Raw genomic sequence first — 19,775 nt, 5'->3', positions numbered from 1 at the left:
TCTATAGACTCTTAGCTTTGCAGTAATATATAAAATAGGACCCAATACCACATCCCCATAAACCTTAACCAGGCCTCGAAATAGGATTTTGGAGGGGCAAGGCCATTTAGAAAAGGGCACTTTTTCCAAGAGGCCAGGGTACTTAGGTCAGTCAGAGGGGCACCAAGGCCACATTCGAAAGGGCGTGTAGGGTGTTTTTAAATACATGATGTGAATGCCCCATAGAGCTGTATGCTATCGACCGTGCTGCTACACTCCAGCAGCGCACGCACGCATAAGATCTCTCCGCAGCAGACGACGTTAGGCAGTAGGCCATACGCAATACGATATAGGTTCTGTAATACAGTACGTTCTCAACGCACACGCCAAGCTCGCTTTGGAGCACCTCCAGCGCCATTTTGCTTTGAGCATGCGGTGTTGGCGCGGGTCGCGTCGGGCGGGCATGAATGCAGAGCGAGAGAGATGGCAATGCTCGCAGCCGTCCGACAGGCCTGGCATTTTTTTAGCATGGCTTGCGACCACTTGCTCCGGCCTGCCGCTGTCTAGCTAGTAACTCTATGGCCGCTGCGCTGCGGAGGCAGTCGTCGGAACAGTAAAAGCCGGTCGGGTGTAGACACATGTACGTACACGTCGTCTCGTATCTCGGAAAGATACTTTGAGTTTGAATCAGATATATTGGGACGCGAGTGAACTGAAGGTATGATATTTGAGTAGACTTTGAGAAAGGGCATATCATACGTCATAAATAATAACTTTCATTCTAAAAGGGCACCACTGCCACAAGAAAAAGGGCACTTTTTTTTTTTGGCCGTAACTTTGATCAAGGAAAAAAAGGCATTGCGGCCAACGAGAGGGGCACCGATGGCCATGGCCATCGGTGGCCGTCGGTTAATTCGAGGCCTGCTTAACCAACTGAGGACGAGTCCCCAGCAGTACACTCGGGCAAGATTCTATGGGAAATGCATGTTGTAACAAAATCAAACCGTCCTCAGTGGGTCAAAAATGAATAATTTTAAACTGCATTTAAACACTTATGGTGTCAGTCCACTTTCTAGAAAAAATGGCAAATATTGCTCTCAAAGCTCATGTGTTATTCAAGTTCACAACCTTTTTCTTTCCCTGAACAAAACGGTACAGCAGTCCGTAGCAATCTTTGTCAGAGGCAAAATGACAAACAGGCAGGGAAAGCAATCACATACAACAGTTTTAAGGACTACACTCAATAAGAACAGTCAGGGGAGGGCTAGTGACACAGAACAAAGAAAGCAAAAGGGTGGGTTGGAAGTCAAGGGCAAGGGGCCCAACAATAAAGGGAGGGGGATTAAAGCAGGAGGGTAGACAGACAAAAGGCAGAGGAGGGTCAGTGATGATCCCAAAGACCATGGGGCAACCTGTAAAGGATAAGGATGAATGGGGAGGCAACATCAAACAAGATGTGGAACAACAGAGGGATAAAGAAAGAAAAGAGTGAAATACAGTAGCAACAACATTGGGGGGGGGGGGGGGAGGGGCTCAAAAAGCAGCGAGCCCTAACCTGGTGTACCAAGAGGAGACAACAAAATGAAAGTAAGAGTGTTTCCTGCACATTTATGATTTCAGTCAGTTCTAACCAACATTTGTGACTAATACGAACCTACACTTTTCTTTGCAGATGAACACAGAACCATCTCCTATAAGAATGGGTGAGTTTATCTGACTTACAGTCTAGTTTTGTCCACTCATCATTTATGCTTACCCCACCAAATGAATTTGTGAAGACCCTTGCATGCCTTTATTTATATTAGCAAGTTTTGTCTATAGATGTAGAATTTGCAAATGATGTTATGATTGTAAATGCTTATCTGTATACAAAGTTGAAAAGAACCTGAGCAAGGAAATAGGAAAGAAGAGTGAACATTTTAATTAGTTCTTTGATCCTGTGCTTACCACTGACTCTTTTTTTGTTGTTGTTTTTTTTTTAATTGCCACCATTTTGCCATACAGGTGCGACGATGCGGTGCAATTAACTCAGCCAAAGCATACAACCTGGAAGCCTCATTTGTATAAAGTAAACAGCTTGTGTGCGCGAAACCGCTGGAGAAGTGTTGCAGGACAATCACAATATCTCTCCTCAGAAGCCATCAAATGATAAAATCTATACAGCAAATTGAAGGAGAAACTATTCTCTAACTTGCAATGCTAGATAGTTTGCATTTTATTGAGGATAAACCTGTGAAAGTAACGTCAACACTTGGCCTCCAAAGAAGACAGTTTGGTCTCTAAAAAAAGTGTGTTTTTAGATTCTAGATTATTATTTAAGGCCGTGTCACACCATAACGCGGGCTTGTGGCGAGGAGGTAGTTTCCAGCATGTAGAAGATTTTCAGCGGGCGAACAAGAATGTTTGCAATTTTCATTCATGCCTTGTCATACCGTACGGGGGAACTTCTGCGGCTTGACTTGCGGGGAAACAAATTTACTCCAAGGAGCTCTCCGCAGTTGGTCCGCACCTGACAGTATCTAGCGCGTAGTTGCCCGGAGGTGCTCACGCAAGTCCGATTTAACCGCAGCCAAGTTTTGAGCATGACCAAAACTTTTTCCGGGTGAGTCGCGGGAATGCCCGTAGAGGTCCAGGCAGAACGCCAGTAGGAGACTCTTAGCGGCAGTACTTTCCAGGCAATTCTCACGCAGGTACTTCGCAGTCCCGTATGCAGCCAAGATAATGAAATTCTGTGAGATTTCAGCCATTCCATTAGAGGAATTCCTTCACTAAGTTGTCAGCCCCCACGCGACTGGTACAAAGGTCACACAGTATACTCGCAAGTATAACACGTCCAGCAAGTAAGACACATGCGCTGACTCGCACAAATCCTTTTCCGCCCTCAGGAATGTCCGGTATGCTAGAAAATCCCTACATGTAACAAGCCCGAGTAGCTTGCCCGGAAAGGTGTGACAGACCCTAAACACGGTTGCGGGTAAAAAAATATGCGTGCGCACCTCCGGGCGACTACTTTTGAGATACATGCTAGGTACTGTCATGTGCGGATATCTACGGGGACCTCCGGGTAGTCAAAAGTGTTCTTTGCAAGTTGCACGCAAGGCTGGTGTGACACGGCCTTTAGATTTTAAATTTTTCACATTTTTCTTTATTGCCCAATAATGAAACTTTTGTATATGACTTGTGGTAGTATGGCCATACTGTGTTCCACATATCTTTCCTGTAATATTTGTTGCACGGTTATGTCAGGAAAAAAACGAGATCACTGTCATTTCTGACTCATGTAAAATCCATAACATAAACAGTACGCAGTCCGATGTATCGGTTTTCGTGCTGCATGAAACAGTAAAAGGACATTGCAGGGTTTGTCTCTCGCCCACTCACCACCCTGTGGACCGAATCCAAACCCTGTCACTGTGCATAGAACCTGACACCACTGATTGGCTAAGCATGTGCTGACCAATAGAGAACGCATGCGCAGGAGGATGATCTAGTTATGTATGGCCAGTATTTTCTCCTAAATTTGGTTGTCTTTTTGCTCTGATTTTAACCTTACTACTAATTGCACAATCACAAAACCTCACAGGTAGTGAATCTGGTGTATACAGGCTAGTAGCAATATGTTAATGAAATGTATATTCATGCTGACACAGACTTCTGTGGGGAAATAATCGTAACCCTTTCCCACAGTCAACTCAAACAGAAAAATACACATATCTTGAAAGATACATCAGCATTTTTGCCCAAAAATCATATGAAGGATGACATATCCATATTAGATATAATTACAATTGTATGTGTGAAATTTCAAGGAATTTGGTGATAAAATAAGGGAGATATGAGGAGGTGAACTTCAGAGAGATTTTGTCCTTCGCTCCGCACTGTGCTTCAATGACCGTTATGAATTCAAAAGCTTACCGTAATAGTGGAAATTTTCGCAGTGTTGAAATTATCGTGCAACGAGAAATTAGCGCAAAAATAAAAGCATGCAAATATTTTTACGTGCCATATGTTCCAGTAGTTGATGTCTTGATTCGCGGAATTGAAATAATGCGTAGCTCTTCTTATCCGGCCGAGCACGAAGAATTAGTCATACGAAAATATCCACTTTTACAGTATGTCCCTTTTCGCAGAATTAATTGCACCGCATCGCCAGGCCTGCATACGTTAATTGTAAATCACAATTGGCAGCAAGATTCAGAGTGAAATTTGTGTTTTGTTCGGATTTTTTAACACAATTTGTAGGCAAAGCATCACATCATTAGAGTGTGAAAGCATGTATGCACAAATCATCTGCAATGACAGTATAAAGAGTGTCTACCAAAATGCCAAGAATTTTCATATACAGACAACCTCGCCTTAGTAGACATAATCAGGACTGAGCAAAATGTGTTGACTTGCACACTGTAGTCTTTCCCCCCTTGGCAGAGTGACCTCAGGGTCATTGTCTCCTGTAACATACACTCTACATGTGCACTTGTTTGTTGTGATGAAGTGTGGTGTAATGATGGGATGTTTTGTACCAGCTCTGGCCTCTCCATTCAGTCTTCGACATTTTGATATTAATATGTCAGGGAAAATGTTGTATGGAAAAAGTCCCTGACATACATCCCATCATCAAACACACCAATGGCTATATATACACTTTCACTGTCAAATAATACATTAATGACTCGGGCTTACGTATACAGGTAGAACCTCACTGCAATCAACACACACAACTTTATTTCTGTTATTTCTGTGCATCATATCGATATAGGGTACCGCTCAATCACTACAATTACATCATGACAGTCATATCACTGACATGACTAACCCATCATAGCACCAGTCAAAAGCAAATCGGTCTCACAGGCTGCACAGGAGTACAGGATCATATATATAGCTTTTCAGCTCACCCCAGCCGAAGGCTCAAGTGAGCTATTGCAATCATTCTTCGTCCCGCTTCCGCTGTCTGTTGTGCGTAAACTTTTTACATTTTCATCTTGTTCTTGAAAACCCCATAACAAATTTTCACCAAACTTGGAGCATCCATAGGGGGACAAACCCCCACAAAAAGGAATCTTACAAAATCTTCTCCTCTTGAACCAGAAGTGATAGAGCTAAGTTAGTACTCAGAGTTTTACATTGATGACTGTAGTATCAAGTTTGTTTAGTAAGTCTGGCTCTACGTAGGTTGCATAGACCTCTTTCTTGACCATCCCTACATTACTTCCGGTGCTACTAAGGAACTGTTTAACCCTATTTTAACTGGGCTATTTGAGACCAAGTTTTTACTGGGGGGGGGGTCAATTTGACCCCCCCCCCCCTTCAGATCTCAGCCGCCGATCACACGATCGCCGCAAAATTTTGCCTAAAGATAGAGCCGGATGTCAACTACAAGATTACATGGTCATAGAATGGAGAAATATTGGCTTTCTATTCTTAATGAATTAATTATGCAAATTTATGCATGAAATCATATTTTAAACCTATAACTCCATTATTAAAAAGGAATCTTACAAAATCTTCTCCTCTTGAACCAGAAGTCATAGAGCTAAGTTAGTACTCAGAGTTTTACATTGATGACTGTAGTTTCAAGTTTGTTTAGTAAGTCTGGCTCTACGTAGGTTGCATAGACCTCTTTCTTGACCATCCCTACATTACTTCCGGTGCTACTAAGGAACTGTTTAACCCTATTTTAACTGGGCTATTTGAGACCAAGTTTTTACTGGGGGGGTTCAATTTGACCCCCCCTTCAGATCTCAGCCGCCGATCATGCGATCGCCGCAAAATTTTGCCTAAAGATAGAGCCGGATGTCAACTACAAGATTACATGGTCATAGAATGGAAAAATATTGGCTTTCTATTTTTAATAAATTAGTTATGCAAATTTATGCATGAAATCATATTTTACCTATAACTCCATTATAAAGACTGAAGGATTGCTAAATTTTTGTGTCAGAGTTCCTCATGACACATAAAACAACTTTCTTGTAAAAAAATAGCAAAATCAAAATCAATTTCTTTTGTTTTTTATTGTTATGTTAATTTCTTATGTATTTTATTGTTTTTTCGACCTTTTGTTTTCTATTGTTTTTTTTACCAAAATTTGTTGCAGGGCACTTTTTCAAGCTTATCTACACTAGAATTGATTAATTTCAATGGTTAAAAGTTGAAATAATCTTATTTATATCAATTCAACCAAAAAAACACAATTTATATTGGATTTGCACACGATATCATGAATTTGAGCTGTTTTCAGGTTGACATGCATATGCAAAACATTACGTAACTTCAGAACGGTGTACCCGGATGTCTCAAATTTGGTCTCAAAATATGCAGGAGACTTCAATGAAAAAAGTCATGAAACGACGCGGTAAAATCTTTGCGCGTTGTGGAATCGTGGCGCGAAATGTCAAGGGGGGGTCAATTTGACCCCCCCCCCCAGTTAGAATAGGGTAAAGACCCAGCGCATGGACCCTGCTAGTACGGATTGTATCTTTTTTGGCGGGGAAAAGTATGGCCTCTGATGGCTCCAACTTTCTTTTTGCAGCTCATCGATCTCTTTGATAGTTTTGTGGAAGTCATCCCCAAAGAGCCACTCCATGATCTTGACTGATGTTTTGCAGAGGTGTGTGAACGTATGTACCTTTGATCTATTTCTGGTTTGATCAGAGACTTCCCTGAGTTTATTCACTTCATAGGTGGCATTGGCAAAAGAAGGGCTATGGCATCCTGCTGTGTGTCTGTTGGCGCTTCCACCTCGCCACAGGAAGTATTCGCAGCTCAAAGCATGGCTGCCATCCCTTTTACAAGTGGCTTAGGACACTTCTGTAAGCACAGGTCCCGTGCTCTAACCCTGCCAGTCAAGTTATCCCAAATTATTGGGCTTACCTTAGGCACAACCAACTGTGAGTTCTCTTGCTGAGGATACTTGTCACATTTCTCAATAATGTGATTTTCTTCTAAGGCACGGTTCATGATCAAATTGACGCTGCTATTGAGCTTATCTGGGAGCAGGTTCTCAATATCCCTCTGCGTCGCATAACAGGAGGCAAAACCAATGTCTTCCTCTGTTTGCCTCATAATTATATACTGGGCTGGCACATCTTTTGTCCATTGTTCTTGAGCGACTTCTCAGTCAATGGCCTAGGCCACCAAAAACTAGACACATTTCTTGCCGATGGTTTAGATTGTGCGGCCTGAATAGATGACACGTCATCATCATCACACTAAAAGTTCAAGTTATGAGAGTTTTCTTGACACTGTGAACAGCTATAATCTAGAGAGCTTTTAGTAAATCCCATGTGGTCTAAACCCACAGGTTGCAATGCGTCCAGGTCATAATCCCAATCCATTAGATCTACGTCTGGATTGGCAGAAGTCAAAGGTCAAATGAAAATGCTAAAATTTCACTTTTTCCCATATCTCAGAAATGGCTCAAGGTATCATCATGAGCATTTACACTACTCTCCAAAACTTTGGGAACACCTGTGAGCAGAAACAAATTCGTCTACATCAACCACATTTCATTTGTCATAGCTTTGTGGTACTACAACAATTTGGCATCAAATTGAAGAGTGCATATTAGCATTTTAATTGACATATTAGGTTTTTACCCTTGTTAAGCATTTTAGGAGGCAGTCATATGTTAAAGAGGCAACCCACCCAGCAAAATGTAATACCTAGCAGACACAGGAAGTTAGTGGCTTTGGTTCGTGGTGCTGGAACTTTTGCTCTTTTCTCATTCCACAAAGTATGCCCTTTCCATGTGCTAATGAACAATTCAAATTTATTATTCAATAAACGATACTAAATGTTTCAGATGAACAGAAAATTTATTTCTTGTTAATTGTAATTCAAGAAACACAATGGACAAAAATCATTATTTTTTTAATAAACATGCTAACAAAGGTCGTGATTTTTCTTCTGGATCATGGAATCTCATTTATTGTGATCAATTTCACAGTTTATTCTTTGTTTTTGTGATACCATGGAAATAAGAATCTAAAATGTATATTCTGTGTCATTATGCCAAGTCGTTTTTTCACAGTGTTCCACTTAGACAGCCTTCTCATTAAAAAATCCTCCTTTGACAGCGACCACAGCACGGCAGACTCTTCCCATCCAGTTGGTCAACTTGTTGAGGGAGTAACTGGATATACAGTTTGTATATTGCCATGCCTTCTGCAGAATCTCCCACAGATGAGTCTCGCTTGTTGGGTAAATTTCTTGGACACTTCTGTCTAGTTCTTCCCACAGAAGATCGATGGGGTTGAGATCTGGGACTGGGGTGGCCAATCCATGATTTTCAGGACTTGTTTGTCTTCTTTTTTCTTCAGGTAGTCTTTGCATAGTCTTGAGGAATGTTTTGGGTCATTGTCCTGCTGGAAGACTCCTTCTCCCATTAGACGTTTCCCTGAAGGGATGGTCTTCTACTGTAATATGGAATGGTAGCCGTGCTAGTTGAAGATACCCTCTACTCTGTTCAAGCTGCCAACCTTTCCTGCACCATGGGGGATTTTAGCTTGTCGTATCTTTGTGGTTACGTAATTCCGACATTTTCTATACACTTCCTTTCGATACAAAGTGGGATTCAAAAGACATTTCTTATACAATTGTGACTTTTTATGACAAAGCTTTAATAAATCTTGTGTTATCCATGGTTATTTATTTCTATTCTTTGGAAAAAACAACTTCATTGGAAAATGTTCTCCATAATTTTCTTGAAATAATTGCAAGAAAACATCATAATTATCATTTACATTATTTTCAACAAGAACATTTTCCCACTGTATATTAATTATCTTCATAGAAATGTCTGTAAATTAAATTCATTAATCAAACCTCTGATTTTTACATGACAACATATTCTTAATATAGGTAGGGCCTGATAAAATGGCACAAATTGGTAAATGATCACTAATGTTATTTACAAGAATACCTGATTGTATAGGGATAGTTACATTTGTAAACATATTATCTAACAAAGAAGCAGATGCTTGGGTAATACGTGTAGGACTATTGATGACTGGTTGCATATGAAAACTTAATAACAAATCTGAAAATGAATTAACCTTACAATTAACATTCAGTTTTGTTTAATCGACATTGAAATCACCCAAAATAAAACAATTGCAGGATTTTAAGTCTATCTTATCCAAAAGAATGGCAAAATCTGTAATAAAAGCATCAATATTTTGACATGGTGGGCGATATACAACACCTATAACAGTTTTTTTTTTTAACAATGAACGTTACTAGGAATTTCTACAAAGATACTTTCATATGATTCTGAAAAAGCTGTTGAGTCATTTCTTACAATACATTTCAGCGACTCATGTGTATAGACACCTGTTCCACCACCTCTCTTATTTTTCCTATTATTACAAAAAATTATAACCAACAAGAGAGTAAATATCTGTTAATGAGGATGAATTTAACCATGTTTGTGTTACTCCTATGAGGTCAAAGTTCAAAGGTCAAGGGAAACTGTTGAAATTTCATTTTTTTTCTCCATATCTCCCAAATGGTCCAAGATATCTTCACGGAACTTGGAATATATGCATGTACTGACTGGCAGTGATTAGGGAATTTTGGGGTCAAAGGTCAAGGTCAACTCTTCAAATTTCACCATTTCCCTCAAATTTATGCAATGCCTGCAGAATTTTTCTTGAAACTTGATATAGACATGTATTACCCAAAAGAGATTCTCTGAGAAGTTTCTTGGAAGTTTCTTGCCTAGAGGTCAAAAGGTCAAAGCTCAAGTGGAAGAGCTAAATTTCACTTCTTCTTCCATATCTCAAAATTGACTTAAAGGGACATTCCAGACGATTTTCATAATTTCACATCGTGTAGTACATAAATCGACAACTCCATGTATAGATTTGTGGAATTTATTGTGGTTTTTGATCAGAGAAATAATACTTTGAAAAACCTTAAACAAATTACACTGAACAAGGATGATGACATAGGAGGTTCACATATTTCAGAAATGAAGCAGTGTAATTCCACTACAATGCCGCTTGCTTGCGAGTTCACCTGTGTATAATCTATGCATGCCTTCTTCTTTTGTTCTGCTTCCTTGAGCCCCAACTCATGCATACTTATGGTGACTCTGCCATGTCATCATCCTTGTTCATTGCAATTTGTTCGAAATTTTGAAAATATTCTTATTCTTCATCCCAGTTATCATAAAATCTGAAACTCTGTCCTCAGTATAACTATCAATTTATAGTTGTTCAAATGCAAAAATCTGAAAATCAGCCGGAGGTCTCCTTTAAGGTATCATCATGAATCTCAGTACATATTTATGCATGTTCTAAGTGACTGTGATTCTCTGGAGAATTTTAGGGTCAACGGTCCATGGTCAAAGGCCAGGTTAAAATGTTAAAATTTTACTATTTGATACTGAAATTACACTCTCAATGCATAGACGTAAAAGAGTCAAAAGTCAGGTAAAAATCCCTAAATCTCCAAATACCTGCACTCTTAGACAATATAGCAAATCTAGTTCAAGGAAAGTGAACATTCAACACATTTGTGACAAACCTATCATTTTGATATTTTGCCACGTATGTGAAACTGTCATCACACTTTGTCAAGACATTGTACTATAGATCTATTGAGAACCATGCATTATGGCTGAGGCACACCAGTCGCCATAGCGACATTTCTAGAGTCAAATCCCGACAAAAATGCTGATATATGTAATATATAAACAATTTCAAAAACTCAAAATTTCAAATTTTTCTTGTTTCTTTATAATCATTAAAGAGACAGTATCAATGAATTGAGCACAAACTAGACAAAAATAAATACCTTCCTACGTTACACTTATTAATTTCACCCTTAGTGTGTAACACCTCTTTTATATGATGCAATATTTGATACCCTGGGGTACCAAATGAAAATTCGCCATTTTGTTGAATTAATTTTTTTTTTTTCAGCGCTGTACCCTGGCTTACCAAAAAATGTGTCTAAATATTTTTTAGTATTATTATGCAAAAAATGTTTTCTTATTTGTGATTATGCAACAATTAATGCATGCAACTGATCATTATTTTCTGCTCTGTTATAATCTTAACTGTTTGATATTATTGTACATATTATTGTTAGTACTGGCATTCTCTAGTTTACCTCTTCTATTGAGTTTCTTGTGTTTTTTGCGAGATTTGAGTAGGTCCTTGTATCCGCTGCTAGCACGGCCATCACTGCACGCAGACGCCATGACTATGGCCGTTGCGCTGGCGTAATGCTAGCATTCGTGCTTATAATTACGTAGCGCAGTGTACGTGTAATAATCAATTGCAGACGAAGTTGCCAGTCTACTACCCCGTAAATTAATTAATACAAAATGAAATAAGAAAATCATTTAAATGAAATATTTTTAATGATAACATTAGAAATCCACGTAAATATTTTATTAATCTAAGAAATAAATTCCAATTATTCAATTTGAACCTTTTTCTTTCGCATTTCATCTCTTATTATCGACCATTCGCACACGCGTAGAAGATTATAAAGATGGCAGCCCCCATGATCAAATTTTGAAGAAATACAGTTGATTTTGGGGTGAATTTTCTGGGCTTTCGGTGATTTTTTTTTTTTCTGAAAATAAAAGTTACGGTAGATGATGTTTACAAAATGGTGTGGTGCTAGAAATTACTTCGAAAAACACCTATGGTGCTAGTTCATTGCGACGACTTTGCCGTATCCGAATTCGGAATCGGCGTATCTGAATTCGGATACGCATTATAAATAATGGGCATGAGATGGCGCTATACAACGCGGTACCCCGGGTTACAATGGTACCTTGGTGTATGGCGTGCCGAATCATATGTATGTGATATTTCCCCGTTCTTCAAATGTGTTCAATGGTCTAAACCAAAACCCTTTTGCAGGATTCCCACAACATGTTCTTCATTCTGACAAGAACAAGATCAGCAAGCCATCCATGTGTATGTGGTGAGTATTGTTGGTGAAATTAAAATATAAAGCTTATCGCAATGTTTGTTAAAGTCATCCATCATGCAAGTCAACATTGTACTAAAACAACAACCAAGAAAGCAATGTATCACCCTTGCATACTTCACAATGTGATTAATTGACTGCATGACTATGCTTTCATCGAAATTGCACTGTTATTATCTGCAATTTCAAATCCAGGATATTTATTTCCACACCAATGGTGCCAGTGCCAACTGCCTCTTAATTGTGTTCTGTCCGTTTGTAGCTCACATACCTTTATGCAGACAGTTATTTAGAAGACACTGTGCCAACAAGTTTAGCATGAAGTGAATTTGAAGTCGCAGATTATTTTTTTAAAAAAAATTAGAATGGCACCGACTCAGTGCAAAGTCTGTAGAATTAATATTCTGAACATTGGTTCTCAACATGCTGCATGTGCTTGATAAACTCAGTCTACTTTAGATAATAGAATGATCATTCATATTTCTTATATGAGAATTTCTTATCTGCTTCATATTAAATTGTTTTAAATTGCATTATTCCATAATGCCACTCTCTGTTCTACAAACAAAACAAAACAGAACAAAAAAGCCATGGGATCATGTCACCTGTGAATCCTGTGCTGGCTGCGCTAAAGACCCCTCCTGTTTCTGACTCAGCAGCCAACCCTGCTCCTACAAACCAGCCCCCCCCCCCCCCCCACACGCTGTTCTCATGGTCAGGTGTATGTGAGAATTCTCAGCAATTCCTCTCCATCTTGAGCTACAATTGTAACTTTTCCACCCACTGAGACAATGCACGCCGGACCGGGAAATGCCCCGTTTTACCATTTTTTACTGGTCCGAACAGAAAATTTACCGGTCAACAACGACAACCTAAAAAAAACATTAAATGACTTGCAAACTTATTTTCTTGTTTTTTATGGACGTATCCCCCCCCCCCCCCACATACATTTTGATTTTTACAGATTGATTTTTTTTTATAACTTGCATTATTTATTGCACAAGAAATAAAAAAAGAAAGATAGGAAAAAAATAGAATGTTTGTTTGTGAATTACAGTGTAAAATGATAATGAACAAAATCAGATTGTATCAAATGCGTTTGTGACTTTTTCTAAACATCGGCGCACGAACTTGCTGCGTAACCTGCTCTTGGTGGTCAGTTGGATTGCGACGATTTAATGAATTATTTTAGCTGTGATATTTTCTGAAGCACGCACTACAAGAGGTTCTTTATTTTTCTGCCGATAATCTCTTCGCATTTGTGCATGCGTTCTTGAAAGGTACACGACATGCAGGGCCGAATTTGCAATTCTTTTTGCGCCCATTTCCACCTCAAATATTAGCGGGATTGTGACGATTTCATAAATTACTTCGGCTGTAATACTCTCTGATGCACGTGCCAAAAGGGGTTGAAAATGTGTCCTTTATTTTTTCCCGATAAACTCTTCGAATTTCGTAAGTGCGATTTTAAAAGATGTTCCACACGGCCGAATTCATGATACTTTTTGTGCCTATTTCTACCTCAAATATCAGCGGGATTGTGACAATTTCATAAATTAATTCAGCTGTAATCTTTTATGATGCACATGCAAAAAAGGGGTTGAAAATGTGTCCTTTATTTTTCCCCAAAAAACTCTTCGAATTTCGTAAGTGCATTCTTAAAAGATGTTCCACACAGCCGAATTCATGATACTTTTTGCGCCTATTTCTACCTCAAATATCAGCGGAATTGTGGCGATTTCATGAATTACTTCGGATGTAATCTTTTGTGATGCATGCACCGAATGGTTGAAAATGCGTTCTTTATTTTTCTCCCCATAATGTCTTCGCATTCCGTACATGCGTTCTTGAAAGGTATACGACACGGCCGAATTCATGATCCTTTTTGCGCCTATTTCTACCTCAAATATCAGCAGGATTGCGATGATTTCATGAATTACTTTGGCTGTAATCTGTTATGATACACGCGCCAAAAGGGGTTGAAAATGTGTCCTTTATTTTTCCCCGATAAACTTGTCGCATTTCGTAAATGTGTTCTTAAAAGATATACGACACGGCCAAAAATCGTGATTCTTTTTGCGCCTATTGTTTCCTCAAACTCAACGGGATTGCGATGATTTTATGAATTATTATTCGGCTGTAATCTTTATGATGCATGCGCCAAAAAGGGTTGAAAATGTGTCCTGTATTTTTCTCCTAATAATCTCTTCGCATTTCGTACATGCGTATACGACACGGCCGAATTCATGATCCTTTTGGTGCCTATTTCTACATCAAATATCGGCTGAATTGTGGCGATTTCATGAATTACTTCAGATGTAATCTTTTGTGATGCACGCACCAGCTAGAATGGTTGAAAATGCGTTCTTTATTTTTTCTCCCCATAATCTCTTCGCATTCTGTACATGCGTTCTTGAAAGGTACGACACGGCCGAATTCACAATCCTTTTAGCACCTATTTCTACATCAAATATCAGCGGGATTGCGATATGTCATTATTTATTTCGGCTGCAATCTTTTGTGATACATGCACCAGAAGGGTTGAAAATGCGTTCTTTATTTTTCTCCCGATAATCTCTTCGCATTTATGCATGCGTTTTCAAAATTATACACTGCATGCAGCGCCAAATTCGAGATTCTTTTTGCGCCTATTATTGTTTACTCAAATTTAAACGGGATTGCGAAATTTTCATGCATTGCTATTCGGCTGTAATCTATATGATGCAAGCGCCAAAAGAGGTGAAAATGGGTCCTTTATTTTTTATCCCGCTAATCTCTTCCCATTTCGTACATGCGTTCTTAAAAGGTATACGACACGGCCGAATTCACGATCCTTTTTGCGCCTATTTCTACCTCAAATATCAGCGGGATTGTGGCGATTTCATGAATTACTTCGGATGTAATCTTTCGTAATGCACGCACTAGAAGGGTAAAAATGTGTTTTTTATTTTTCTCCCGATAATCTCGTCGCATTTGTGCATGCGTTTTTGATAACCAACACGGCATGCAGGACTGAATTAAAGATCCTTTTTGCGCCTATTATTTCCTCAAATTTCAATGGGATTGCGTTGATTTCATGAATTGTTATTCGGCTGTAATCTTTTATGATGCACTCACCAAATGTGTCCTTTATTTTTTTTTTCTCCTCTATAATCTCTTCGCATTTCGTACATAAGCTTTTGAAAGGTGTACGACGCAGCCGGCTGAATTCATGATCCTTTTTTGGACAATTTCTACCTCAAATAATATGTAAGCGGGACTGCGATGATTTCATGATTTTTTTTTCTCCCGAGTATTATCTCTTTTTGCGCCTATCTTCTGTTATGAGACCATTCTGAACGAATGAAAATATTCATTTGTGAAATGACTGTTCAAAATGAAAATGAACGCAATCAGATCCATTTACTGTATCGCTGAATATCGAATATGTTTTTACTTTTTCTAAAAGTCGACACAAGTAAATTAGGCTCCAGGACAACTCGCCCTCGAGACAGGTCGCCCCGGAGACAGCTCGCCCTCGAAAATAGAGGGCGAGCTGTCTTGGGTCCGAGGGCGAGTTGTCTCAAGTGGCGAAGGAATATACCCCGAATGTTTGATTTAATTTCAGACAAAATAAAAGCTGCTTAAAAATGATTTTGCATTTATCTGCCTAAATTAAATTTCAGAATGCACACAGTTTCTATTGTCTTCGAATAAAATCATTTTTAAAATGAAAATTACGGCATTTTATTATCACATTTTCCCAGCCCTGAGATCGCTAGAATTGCCGAATCCCCCTGATTCTTCTCGGCAAACTGCAGTAAATTTTTCGACTTTGAATGCACCTCTTAGACTTAATTTATGATTCAAATTTGTATTATTGATTAATGATGCTAGAAAGTAGGTTAAATTTGATTGATATTTCACTGTCTTCGTTTATTCAGCAAAAGAAGAAGAAGATACGTTCTCGCCCTCGCCTCTTTTTCTCCCGCTGGTGCGGCATGCACTGTACATGTACTTTCATGCTTTAAAGGGTACTGAAACCTGCATTTATATATTTAGATTGAGTGAATGCAGAAGTATTAAAGGGGACCTCCAGCTGATTTTCAGACTTTAACATTGGAACAACTGTGAAGTGGTTATACTGGGTATGAAATTTCAGAATTTGTAGTGATTGAGACAAGGAATAAGAATGTTGATGAACAAGGATGGTGACGTAGCAGCTTCACGATAAAAATGCATGGGTAGGGGCTCAAGGAAGCAGACCGAAAGAAGAAGGCATGCATACATTTTGCACAGGTGACCCTGTTGACTCAGCGGTAGCATATTTCTGAAAAATGTGAGCCTCCTACTCATGCATTCTTATGGTGAAGCTGCTACCCTGTTCAGTGTAATTTTTTTTTTTTTTTTGGGGGGGGGGTTCAGAAGCAGTGGTTTCTCTGCTGGAGGACCACAATTAATCCCACAAATCTAAATGTGGAGCTGTTGACTCGTGTACGAGGCCTGCATGATGTGAATTCATGAAAATCACCTGGACTTCCCCTTTAATAGAATACATAGTGACTTTGGAAGAGGTTCATATGATTGGTAATTCTCTAATGAAGGCGAAATTTCGTTTGTACACAACCAGAGAAAAACATCTACCTTGCGTGAGCTTTCGCCTACTGTCTGTAGGCTTCATCAGACTGGCGTTGACTCACCGTAGATGGGGTGTGGGCAGTCTTACAATCCGAGAGAATGGGAATGTATGCTGAAGATAATTTGTATTGCCCCATGTCACGCCCCCGTTGGATGTGGATAGCCTCTCTTATCTGTGGTGTGAATTTGTTGCTGTCTTTGGACACAATCTTGCTCTTTTTCTAGTCAATGGTGTGGTTTTCCTGAGCCACGTGATCACTTATGGCTGACTTTTTAGGAGTGAGATCTGCCTCCTTCTTCTTGGCCCTTATGAAATACGTCTTCCCTAGTGATTCTGCCTCTTGTTGATGTTCTGACTTCGTGACTCCAAATTTTTTGCCCATCTCACAAATGTAAACTTTGTCACAATCCTTACAAGGTATTGGGTGCAGCAATAAATTCACACGATGGATAAGAGAGGCTATCCACATCCAACTGGGTCGTGACATGGGGCAATACAAATTATCTTCAGCGTACATTCCCATTCTCTCGGACTGTTAGACTGCCGACACCCATCTACGCCGAGTCAACGCCAGCCTGATGAAGCCTACAGACAGTAGGCGAAAGCTCATGCAAGGTAAATAATTTTCTCTGGTTGTGTACAAATGAAATTTCGCCTTAATATATACATAGTGATGTTGGAGGAAAATCAGCAATCTGTTCAAGAGTTATAAGAAGTTTCTATACTTCAATCGCTAGATAAGAAGACTACAACAATTTGCACTGTCACATTGTGACTTCAGCAATAGTAAGAAAATTCCACAAAATTTTATATTCAATAAGAAGTACACATTCCTTCGGTTTGGTAGTGACATTTGCTCAGGGTAATGTTATATCCTCACCTGTAGGAAAGAAAAATGAAAATATGTTGAATTCTTCTTATATTTTCTGTATGTAGTTGTCCACACATCCATTGTCCATCACAAATAGTTGTAGATTTCTTTTCCCGCATTTTTTAAACAGATTTTCTGATTTTCCTCAAACTTCACTGTTGTGTTTTATTAATATTTATGCATTCACTCAACCCACATTTTGTGTTTCATTCACCTTTTAAAAGAAACAATGTATTCTTTGCAGCCACTTGGATGGCAAGGGGTCAGAAGGCTTTGGAACAGGAGGCTACTTTTGCCCTCAGTGTGAAAGCAAGTATTGTGAGCTGCCTGTTGAGTGTAAAGTATGTGGTAAGTCAAGTCTTTTCTATTCACAGTGCCTTGTTGTGGCATGCTTTGGCTAAAAGGTCTCAGTAGGCACGGTCCGACTGGCAAAAGATCGAGAAGTTTGATGGGGGTGGCATAGAGGGATATATCACTAGTTGCAGTGGGAAGTTTTGCAAGAAATTTTACAGGAAGTTTTTGGTCACACTGGCAAATTTTCGAGGTCTTAAAGATCGCAATCTTAAACTTCTCAATCTTTTGCCAATCTGACCATGCCTATTCTGTCTCATTAACTCACTATTGGTCAGCATTGTAACAGGGATACATTGGGTAGGATGCCCCACGCCTCTCTGTTTTTGGCTGTTCTGTGCCTTGGGGTGGGGATTTGAATCAAACCCCCCAAGATCTTGGCCGTTGATTGTGCAATTGCCATGAAAATTACCATATACATTCCCTGTGGAGTAATCTCCCAAACTATAAAAAAAGATTGAAATTGTCATTTTTTATGCCTCTGCGACGAAATGTCTCCAGAGGAATTATGTTTTCAGGTTGTCCATCCTTCTGTCAGTCCATCCTTCCGTTTGTCCGTCTGTAATCAATTTTGTGGACAGGGTAACTAAAAACCATTTGAGGTACTGTATACGCCAATATTTTCGCATACAGATATTTTCGCGAATCACGGTATCAGTGGCATTTTCGCGTGTTGTTAAATTCACGATTGATACTAGTAACGTTAGTAGTAGGGTCTACTGCCAAGCCCAAGAAACACGTTCAAACACTTGCCAACGTACTCGTGACTTTTCTCCATTTGCATTGTGACTTCCGAAACATGACAATAGAAAGACACAGTAGAAGATTTATAAAATGAAACAATTACGGGAACTTGCAGTGAGACACTCACACACGGCATTCACAAGTACCTACCAAATGTTGCAACAAAATATAGATGACAAATTTTCAGAGCTGCGCTAGCGCTAGAGAAAGTTTTACATGCATCCCTTGGCCTCACCCAACCACGTCGAGCCGGTGTTCGTTCGCGTAGGCAAACGTAGCACGTAACTGCGACCAGCAGCCCTGTACGTATAGCGTATAATGGGGCCGCGGACTGTAGCATTCAGGATCATGACGGGAATATCGCGGACAAATGTCAACTTGAAATCGAAAATTTTTTCAATTTGAAGACTTACTTGTAAAGATGAAGTATTGAAAACAGGGTTCGTGCAACGTTTGGTCCTGCCAATAGTCCCTTTCTGTTCGAATTGATGACTTGATATGACTCGGTCCAGAGGAACCTGGGAGAGCTACACTGAATTGACGGCCAGCGCATACTCACACAGAAATCTGTAAATTTGTGCGCATGTGATGCGTGCACATGCGCTGGCCGTCAATTCAGCGTGGCTCTCAAGCTCTCCCAGGTTCCTCTCGACCGAGTCACATTAAGTCATCAATTCGAACAGAAAGGGACTATTGGCAGAACCAAACCTTGCACGAACCCTGTTGTCAATACTTAAACTTTACTGGTAAGTCTTCAAATTGAAGAATTTTTTTGATATCAAGTTGATATTTGTCCGCGATTCTACCCTGTCGTGATCCTAAATGCTACAGTCCGCAGCCCCACGGCCATAGCGTACGTACTAGTAGGAGTGTGTGTACGTACTGGCCGGTGTAACAGCCGTGTTGGTCTGGCCAGCGTTGGATGCATTTTGTCATCGATTTGTAACGGGGTAATATTTTCGCGTGTTTTTAATTTTGCGATCAGCCCGAAACTCGCGAAATTCGCGAAAATAAAACCTTCGCAAAAATAACCGCGTATACAGTATCCTAATGAAACTTGGCATGTATATATGTATGAGTGGGTGAAGTTGTGCCTATCAACTGTTGGGAGCACATGCTCAAGGTCAAAGGTCAAGGTCAAATGTTGAAATTTCACTATTTCCCCCGTATCTATGCAATGCCTGAGGGTTTTTTCATAAAACGTAGTGTATACATGTACTACCGAATGAAGATACTCTTGACAGAGTTTTGGGTCATGAA

General features: G+C 39.6%; 1 protein-coding gene across 2 annotated transcripts in view; it reads left to right on the top strand.

Moving 5' to 3' along the window:
• The window catches only part of LOC139735871 (general transcription factor IIH subunit 2-like), an 87,542-nt gene that overhangs the window by 51,381 nt on the left and 16,386 nt on the right, over nucleotides 1-19,775 (top strand). For both annotated transcript variants that reach the window (XM_071646618.1, XM_071646619.1), the window contains exons 11-13: nucleotides 1,652-1,682; nucleotides 11,862-11,925; nucleotides 17,665-17,768. In XM_071646618.1, the coding sequence (XP_071502719.1) occupies nucleotides 1,652-1,682; nucleotides 11,862-11,925; nucleotides 17,665-17,768 (199 nt within the window). The remainder of the gene's footprint in view (nucleotides 1-1,651; nucleotides 1,683-11,861; nucleotides 11,926-17,664; nucleotides 17,769-19,775) is intronic.

This window comes from Diadema antillarum, unplaced genomic scaffold, assembly GCF_040938485.1.
Source record: "Diadema antillarum isolate AM-2024a unplaced genomic scaffold, OU_Dant_1.0 seq00000604_RagTag, whole genome shotgun sequence".
In the NCBI taxonomy this organism is placed as follows: Eukaryota; Metazoa; Echinodermata; class Echinoidea; order Diadematoida; family Diadematidae; genus Diadema; species Diadema antillarum.
This window is presented reverse-complemented; position numbering and strand designations above follow the sequence as displayed.